The following is a 9361-nucleotide window of genomic DNA, read 5'->3' on the forward strand; positions in this document are numbered from 1 at the left end:
ATAGCAAAAGCAGTGAGCAATTTTGTCTAATATACGTTGGACGTGTTGACATTGCCTATTACTTTAATCAATGAATTTTCATGGCACATTATGGCGTTAACCTGACATTTCATTGGATCGTAGTTAATGGCTTATGATTTTAACTCCAATTTGATATGACAAACAATGGATAATGTGTATGACATAGTGGTAACGGGACCTTAATAATTTAATTTATTAACGAGCATACAATTGGATAAGAACTGACATCGGAATTTAGGGGGTAAAATTTAATGAAAGATAGAATACAATAGTTTTTTATTCATTCATTCACATAGGTAGTGAGAATAAAGTGTCCCGAAATGGCCCCATCTCAGCATGTTGCTGGCGACTTCCAGCGCTGATCTTCCGATGAGACCATCAAGTAAGAAATAATCACGGAAGGTAACAGACAATAAGAAAGAAACAGGAAATAAGCATAGAGAGTTCCTATGTCGATTAACTCAATTATCGATGCTTCTCACTTCTCTAAACATGGTAGTGTCATGATTAATGTTTAATTTCTATGAAATATGACGTTTATAATGATTCTCCCCCACTTTGTTATATTCAATCCGGTGCAAAGTTAGTTATCACGGACTCTACTAATAAAAAGCTTAGTATGTATTTAAGTATTTACTCGGTGCTTAAACGACAAGTATGATTAAACGGAACTAACGAACCATATACTTTAACTGTAGCGCTTTAACGGTAGTTAACTGCACGACCGTCATCCTGCAGAGTGATTCAAAAAGCTTTAGTACGTCTGTGTCTCAGTAAATAATTTGATTTGTTCCCTAGTTGGATAGATGGCAGCACCATCTCTCTCGCTATACCGTAATCCAGTAAAGGATTCGTATAGGAGCATCGTACTGCTCGGCCTTAGAGTTGGTCAAAGGCGCCTAGCCTTTCAAAGATAGCATACACCAGAGAATTTGGAACGGGTAGCCGCCATGGCCGGGTGGTCTAGTGGTCAGGAGGTTAGCCGCGTAAGCTGAAGACGCGGGTTCGATTCCCGCCTCGGCCACCGGTGAACTTGGTCATTTCTTCTTTAGATAGTGTATGATATCTACCTATTTCAATTTATGACGCAACAGAAACAAAAATTAGTCATACCTATTTAATAAAATTGCAGTGTCCAAAAGGAAAGCCATCACGTAGATGAAAACGTGACTACTTTTGAACTTTATAGCGGCCGCTAGCTGTCGCCTGAATATACCAAAACATATTATTTCTGAATTCAGCACTTTCAACGACACTTTACATCATCCAATCCAATCCGGGTCGCACTTTTGATATTTGACAAGTGTTCGCGTCCGTAGAGTAACTGTATGCAAAACGGTTTACCAAATCTCACGCTAGATGTCGCTGACCCGACCACACAACTAGCTAACGAAATTCTTATCGAGTCCGTATATAAGGTGTATAAATTATTTTTAATATATTGGCTTTATTTGTGAATGTTAATGATTGTTTCATTCTTCCCAAGTAAAGAGCGCCCTTTTGAACGAGTTAGGAGTACAAACATTGGTCCTTAGCGAACCGGGATGTACTATGGGCCTTATATTTTAGTAGTGCTTCCTGCATCAAGTGGCAACGGATTGTTGTCGAGGGTGCAATCTCCGAGGGCGGCAGTGGATTGGAGCAGTCGACGGAGTCAGCAGCGCCGTGACCTTGAGTGACGTCACGGTGGATCAACTTGGCGGGAAGATTCAACTAAGGTTCAAGTACTAGTGAAGTGTAAGAAGATTTCAAACTGTGAGTACATTTATGTTTATCTGTGCAAAGTGTCATTAATTGGAACTGTCACCTGTCAAAATAATATTTGGAAAGTAGAACTGTCACATTTGGACTTAGGAAAAATTAATGGACAGAAGACAATTTCAAAGTGTTTAAGACTTAGAATAATTTAAGAAAAAGTGATCCGACGGGGAACCTATGCCCGATTTCATATCGAAGTACATCAGCCAAACACTTAGAAAAATTGAGAGCAAAAAACACTTGTAATATTTTCAAGATTTACTTACTGTATGAGGACTTAGCAGATTTACGAGTGACTATTTGGGACTTAGAAAGTTTATGATAAGATTTGCTGGGACTTGTAATTTTTCAAGATGAGTAGTAAAATGGAAGCTAGTGTAAATTTTCAAACGGATCAAAGTATTCGCATCAGCAAGGCATTCAGTAACTACAAAAAGTCTCCAAAGGAGCGGATTACCATCTCGTACGTTGAAACCAGACTTGAGAACTTAGAGAAAATATGGGATCAGTTTTCACGTATGCATATGCAGATACTGATGTTGCCAGAGCGAGAAGTGCTACAAGATACTGCATACATGAAGGACGATGTGTATGTGCGATGTATTGAATAAGGGTAGATTAAGATTTACGCGCCTACCTACGAAAAACAAATAAATCAGTCTTGAATATACTCGCGTGCTGTGTTATTTGACTCCTGTAGATTAATTCCCAGTACATAATATTTGGCGACGAGGATGTCGAAAACATTACCTTTTAACATTAAGGAGTTTAATTTACGCTCGGGAAAGTGGAATACGTACATAAGTCAGTTAACGGCATGGTTTGATGTAACAAACGTAAAAGCGGACAATCGGGCGCAGTACCTTATCGCGGTGGTTGGTACGGAAACTTTGGACTTAATAATAGATTTGTGTTATCCATCGGAGCCCGATACAGTGAGTTACGACGATCACCTCAGATCAGTGAGATCGACGAGGCATCGCCGACTCGCGAGTTTAAGGTAGGAGAAAAGATTATGTATCGAGTCTATCAGCAAAACAAGCAATTGTGGGCAGCAGGTTCGGTCATCGAACGTCTGGGCCCCTTGACATACCGCGTAGAAGGGGCCGACGGACGCAGTCACAAAAGGCATATCGATCAATTGCTTAATGATAGCAGCGTTAACACAGAGGGCGTGAAAGGTACGAAATTATTAACATGTTCTGACTCACAAGAATTGAACCGGGCTACCACGCTAGCTCAGGGGATTCCGGCCACCACTGAGTCACTACACCGCACAAGCAACGACAATAGCACGACTTCAAATATACCTGTAGGTACAAAGACCGAAACGCGTTCGTCGTCCACCGATAAGATATATATTGTACAATGTTAGTATAATAGCAAGCTTATCTATTATAAGCCTTATCCAATTGTGTTAAAGACGTCTTAGATTACGTAATAATATTGTTGTAAGTTAGGCGCTCATAATTTGCATGTTAGTTTTGTAGACACTATTCAAATCAGTAGGTAACGCTAATTTAGACCTTGTTGTCATAGTATGTAAATTTAATATCGCTTGATATCGCCGACTGAGTATAACACTAAGGTACTTTTTATTACATTACAATAAACGCATGATTGTTCCGGAATAGTAATTTAGGGTGTAAAACAGATGTTGTATTTAGTTAGAATAAGGATTCAATAGCCTATGTAATTAACCTAAAATATGTGTATTGTACTACTTAGTAACCAATGCAATGGAAGATAGATGTGGATAGGCAAACTGACACGTAACATAAGTATGTACTGTTAAGAAGTTATTACTAAGCTAATTTTCTGTAAGGGGGGAAGGATGCGATGTATTGAATAAGGGTAGATTAAGATTTACGCGCCTACCTACGAAAAACAAATAAATCAGTCTTGAATATACTCGCGTGCTGTGTTATTTGACTCCTGTAGATTAATTCCCAGTACATAATAGTATGATGCGACCAACGAGTTATACATAGATTACAAATGCGAGCTTAAGAACGCTATGAGCAAGTTAAAGGCAACAACCAGTAATGATAGTCCAATATTGTCAACTACTCCAATGTCAAAATCGAGTCATGTGAAGCTTCCTAAGATCACGATTCCAACTTTTTCGGGAAAGTACGAGGAGTGGACGGGATTTCGGGATTTGTTTATTTCACTCATCCACAAAAATCAGGACATCGATGATATCCAGAAGCTTCACTACCTCAAGGCGCATTTGACAGGCGAAGCGGAGCAGCTTCTTAGACACATACCCATTTCTAGTGAAAGTTATGACCAGTGTTGGACCCAGTTAGAGAGTCGCTATAATAACAAGCAATATTTGGCGAATTGCATATTAAAGAGATTTTTTGGACAAAAGACTCTTCTGACTGAGTCTGCCACTGACATAAAGCATATGTTAGATTGTACTACAGAAACGTTGAATGCATTGTCTAGCCTCAAAATTGATACAAGCACTTGGGATATTATTATCATTTACATTGTCAGTCATAAATTGGATCCAGAAAGTCGGAAAAACTGGGAATGTAAAGTAAGCGAATCTGTATCTCTGTCTGAGCATTTACCGACACTGGAGCAATTTAAGGATTTTTTGCAAACGCGATACCATTCTTTGGAATTTTTGGAGCCAAAACCGGGATTTACCCAAAAACCTAAATATGTGAATAACAATTACAAGGGGAGTTTCAATCAAGTTAAGGGCAATCAGTTGCAAAAAGTTCATAATTTACTAGTCACTAACAATGTATCATGTCATTATTGTAAAGGTGACCACCGTATAATACATTGCAAAGATTTCAGTGCTTTAGATGTCGATGTTAAGCGTAATTTTGTTCAAACCAACGGGATGTGTTTCAACTGTTTGGGTAATAATCACACTGCCAGATACTGCAAATTGACAACAAACTGTCAAATCTGTAACAGGCGACATCACTCGCTGTTACATCAAAAGGGAGACACTCAAGCCAATCAAGGTAGGGAGCCATCGGCTGATCAAGCTGTGGCACAAGTTCATACACAACAAGTCGCAAATTCAACGGGAGAAGCTATACCGGGAACCAGTGTTTCAAATCACTTCGTTAATGAAGGCTCACAGCAAGGGTTACTGGCTACCGCGGTAGTAAAAGCCAAAGCATGGGAACGAGAAGAATATCATCTATTAAGGGCACTTATAGATCCGGGATCAGAAGTCTCATTTATCACCTCAGCTGTAGTTCAGTTACTCGGGTTAAAACAAACTCCAGCTAAGGTTTCAGTGTCAGGATTGAGAGGAGAGCTGATTACAGAGCTGAAGTCTACGGTTCAAGTTACAATCGCATCACGCTCTAACACTAGCAGCACCATTGAGGTCACAGCATACGTGGTTGACAAAGTTACCTCGAACCAACCATCGGCGAAAGTATCTATTACCTCATGGCCGGAGTTACAAACTGTCGAGCTCGCAGACCCTGACTATCACACTCCAAATAAAATAGATATGTTGTTGGGAGCAAAGGTCTATGCTCGGATCATTCAACCAGGTTTATTCAAATCTCCCCAGGAGACTACGGTGGCACAAAAGACGTCTCTGGGATGGATTTTAAGTGGTGAAGCAAGTTTACATACCAACATCTCCTGCAAGCTGGTTAGCATGCACATTCAGGTGGAACAGTTGCTGAGGTCCTTTTGGGAACTTGAATCAGAACCTAGTAACAAAGAACGGATTTTAACACCTGAAGAACAAAAATGTGAGGAGATATATGAAGCAACTACTACACGGGATGAGAACGGCCGATACGTTGTTAGATTACCGTTCAGGGATGAGCAACCAGCTTGTGTAGATGGTGGGTCCAGAGAAATAGCGTTACGAAGATTTTATTCTCTGGAAAGGAAGCTTCAAACCGATGAGCGCCTGCAAACAGAATACACAAAAGTGTTCCATGAATACCGGGATTTAAATCACATGGAACCTTTATCAGAGCAAGAATCTAAGGAAAAGGGACTGTACCTACCTTACCATGCTGTTGTGCGTGACGAACGGGAAACTACTAAGGTTCGTATAGTTTTTGACGCTTCTTGCAAGGGCACAAACGGGGTGTCCTTAAACAGTGACCTTATGGTTGGTCCTACATTGCAGTCAGAGTTGAGGCACATAATCATGCGTTGGAGAATGCATCCAGTTGTCTTCATTGCCGATATCGTCAAGATGTACCGGCAAATACGAGTCGATGAAAGAGACACAAAGTATCAACGCATCCTGTGGAGAGAGAATCATACCCAAAAAGTAAAAGAATACAAGTTAAACAGGGTTACTTTTGGGGTCTCATCAGCTCCTTACCTTGCTGTTAAAAGTCTGATTCAAGTCGCCTTGGATGAAGGTGTAGACTTCCCTCTTGCGGTTACTCGGGTACGTGAGGATTTCTACATGGACGACCTGATGTCAGGTTGTCAAACCGAGCAAGAGGCAATAGAGATCTACCACCAGATGAAGACGCTATTAAGCAAAGGAGGCTTTGAGCTTCAAAAATGGTCAAGCAATAGAAAGGCTATGTTAGAAGAAATTCGAGAAAGCACAGCAGAGAAAGAAGAGCATAAGAAAATAGAGATGAAGCAAGAAGCGGTAAATAAAATATTAGGACTTACCTGGGATCGAAATCGGGACGAATTTGCATATACAGTTCAGCTACCTCCACCGACAGCACCTGTAACTAAAAGAAAGGTTACATCAGATATTGCGAAACTATATGATCCTCTTGGTTGGATAGCTCCAAGCATTGTTAAAGCAAAAATGTTCATTCAAAAGCTTTGGTTGGCAGGCATCGAGTGGGATCAAGAGCTACCGTCGTCGCTGCTTGAAGAATGGTTGTGCTATAGGGAAGAATTGTCACAGCTCACCAGATTCAGACTTCCTCGCTGGACAAATCACCAATCTCAGGCCAGATTAGTTGAACTGCATGGTTTTAGTGACGCCTCAAATGCTGCATATGCCGCTGTGGTGTATTTACGCGTTATTGACGCAGAAGGGTCAATACACGTCAGTTTAGTGACATGTAAAACAAAGGTTTCGCCAATAAAGCAGATTTCAATTCCTAGGCTGGAATTATGTGGAGCGGTATTATTGGCCAAGCTATTGGTTGAAGTTTCAGATGTGTTAGATGTGGAAAAATCTAATATTCATGCATGGACAGACTCAGAAGTGGTATTGGCGTGGTTAAGCAGTCACCCAAGCAGGTGGAAGACTTTTATAGGAAACAGATGTTCAGAGATCTTGACAGCCACCAGTCGAAGCCAATGGTCACACGTAAGGTCAGAACACAACCCGGCCGATTGTGCTTCAAGAGGGATCTCAGCATCTGAATTAAGTAACTTTGAACTCTGGTTATCTGGACCGGCTTGGCTGAAACAAGAAGTGATTAACTACGGAGTATCGAAAACAATGAATACACAGCTGGAAGAAAAAAAAGTACATACTCACCTGGAAACTATGATATCTGAATCGGACGGCGAAGATCCTATGTGGTCGAAGTATTCTTCACTCACCAAGTTGTTAAGAGTTGTTGCGTACTGCCGAAGATTCCTGAAAAATAAAAGAAAAAATCATACTTACCTGCTGAAAAGTGAATTGGATGAAGCTTTAGCAATTATGGTAAAAAAGAGTCAGCAACAAGCTTATGCTGAAGAAATAGAAGATATAAAAAGGGGTAAACTAAAGAAGAAAAGTCAACTTACCTCGTTTACTCCACAACTCGATGATTTTGGAATAATTCGTGTTGGTGGGCGGCTCCAGAGAGCAGACATAGAATATGATCAAAAACATCCAATGTTGTTGCCGAAATCAGCTTGGTTGACTGAGCTTATTCTTCGAAATGCACATTTTAAAACATTGCATGGAGGAGCACCACTGATGGTCAACTACATTAGGGCCAAGTTTTGTATACCAGGCCTCAAGAACTTGGCTAAAACACATGTAAGGAAATGTGTTCCATGTGTTCGGAACGCAGCCAACATTCGGAACCAATTGATGGGGCAGCTGCCCTCACCTAGGGTTAATATGGCAAGGCCGTTTGTCCGTAGTGGGGTAGATTACGCCGGGCCCATCAATATACGTGTTTCAAAGGGTAGGGGAAACAAATCATACAAAGGGTATATTTGCCTATTTGTATGCATGGCTACAAAAGCCGTCCACATAGAAGCAGTTAGTGAACTGTCAACAGCCGGCTTCCTCGCTGCCTTCAAGAGGTTTGTAGCGAGGCGAGGTCACTGTAGCGACCTCTACAGTGATAACGGGACTAATTTCGTGGGTGCATCTAAGGAACTCCAGTATCTTTTTAATGCGGAAAAGTCAAGTTTAGTTCCCGAGCTGGCTGACTGGATAGCGTCGAACGGGACTCAATGGCATTTTATACCTCCTTACGCCCCCAACTTTGGAGGACTTTGGGAGGCAGGGATAAAATCCTGTAAGTTTCATCTCAAACGCGTTATTGGGAATTCTACACTCACTTTTGAAGAGATAAGTACGGTTCTATCTCAGATTGAGGCGTGTTTAAATTCGAGGCCGCTGTGGCGCATTGATGACAACGGGGAATCACTACCATTAACACCAGGTCATTTCCTAATAGGAGAACCTCTTGTAATAGCCCCAGATCAGCGTTATGATCAAGTGCCGATATCGCCATTACGTAGATGGCAATTATGTCAACGTATGATGCAGGATTTCTGGCGGCGCTGGTCTCAAGAGTATTTAAATCAGTTCCTTCAAAGACACAAGTGGACTCAACAAACTCCAGAACCCAAGACAGGCGATGTAGTTCTGGTGAAAGAGCCTGATTTGCCACCGACTAGATGGCTTCTCGGTCAAGTGGTTGAAACACATCCAGGTTTGGACAGGGTAACGCGAGTTGTTACTCTTAGATGTAAAAATAGTCTTATAAAAAGACCCACTTCGAGGATTTGTGTTTTACCATTAGCCGATTAAATATCTTGTTTAAGTTAGATTTATGTTGAATGTAATATTTCTGTTAAATGTTGTTATAAGTTTATTCTGTTTATCTGCATTGTGTTAAGAACTGTTGTTCTTGGTGGGCGGCATGTTCGCGTCCGTAGAGTAACTGTATGCAAAACGGTTTACCAAATCTCACGCTAGATGTCGCTGACCCGACCACACAACTAGCTAACGAAATTCTTATCGAGTCCGTATATAAGGTGTATAAATTATTTTTAATATATTGGCTTTATTTGTGAATGTTAATGATTGTTTCATTCTTCCCAAGTAAAGAGCGCCCTTTTGAACGAGTTAGGAGTACAAACAACAAGCAATCTTGTACAGAACCGGCTGTCAATGTCACTGTGCGAGCGTGACAGCAATATAATTACGCGCGTGCGATAGAGATAGGAACAAACGGCCACTGCATGAGATTCCTCGTTCTAAGCGTCTCTTCTTTAGGCCTGAGATACACTTGGAAGTTTTACTTACGTAAGTAGGGACAAAGCTATTTGTTAGAATGAGATACGATATTCATCCCTCATTCTGTAGTGTAGCTGTGTCCCTACTTTCGTAAGTAAAACTTACAAGTGTATCTTGGGACCT

The 9361-nt window shown here is 40.9% G+C and overlaps 1 protein-coding gene and 1 non-coding gene across 2 annotated transcripts; both read left to right on the forward strand.

Annotated features, from left to right (window-relative positions):
- Positions 1–973: 973 nt before the first annotated feature.
- On the forward strand, positions 974–1045 carry Trnat-cgu (transfer RNA threonine (anticodon CGU)). Its single transcript has one exon. It is a non-coding gene; the product is annotated as a tRNA-Thr (tRNA).
- Positions 1046–3796: 2751 nt separating this feature from the next.
- Positions 3797–6719, forward strand: LOC134647487 (uncharacterized). The gene is made up of 3 exons (XM_063501838.1): positions 3797–4086; positions 4720–6394; positions 6591–6719. The coding sequence occupies exons 1-3, from the start codon at positions 3797–3799 to the stop codon at positions 6717–6719; spliced, it is 2094 nt and encodes a 697-aa protein (XP_063357908.1).
- The last annotated feature ends 2642 nt before the right edge of the window (positions 6720–9361 follow it).

The sequence above is a fragment of the Cydia amplana genome, chromosome 4 (genome assembly GCF_948474715.1).
Source record: "Cydia amplana chromosome 4, ilCydAmpl1.1, whole genome shotgun sequence".
NCBI classification, from domain to species: domain Eukaryota; kingdom Metazoa; phylum Arthropoda; class Insecta; order Lepidoptera; family Tortricidae; genus Cydia; species Cydia amplana.

Coding starts and splice junctions, on each gene's coding strand:
- LOC134647487 (XM_063501838.1), top strand. CDS start 3,797: ATGAGCAAGTTAAAGGCAACAACCAGTAATGATAGTCCAATATTGTCA. Junction 4,087..4,719: donor TATGACCAGTGTTGGACCCA/GTTAGAGAGTCG, acceptor AATCTGTAACAG/GCGACATCACTCGCTGTTAC. Junction 6,395..6,590: donor TAGAGATGAAGCAAGAAGCG/GTAAATAAAATA, acceptor TTTGGTTGGCAG/GCATCGAGTGGGATCAAGAG.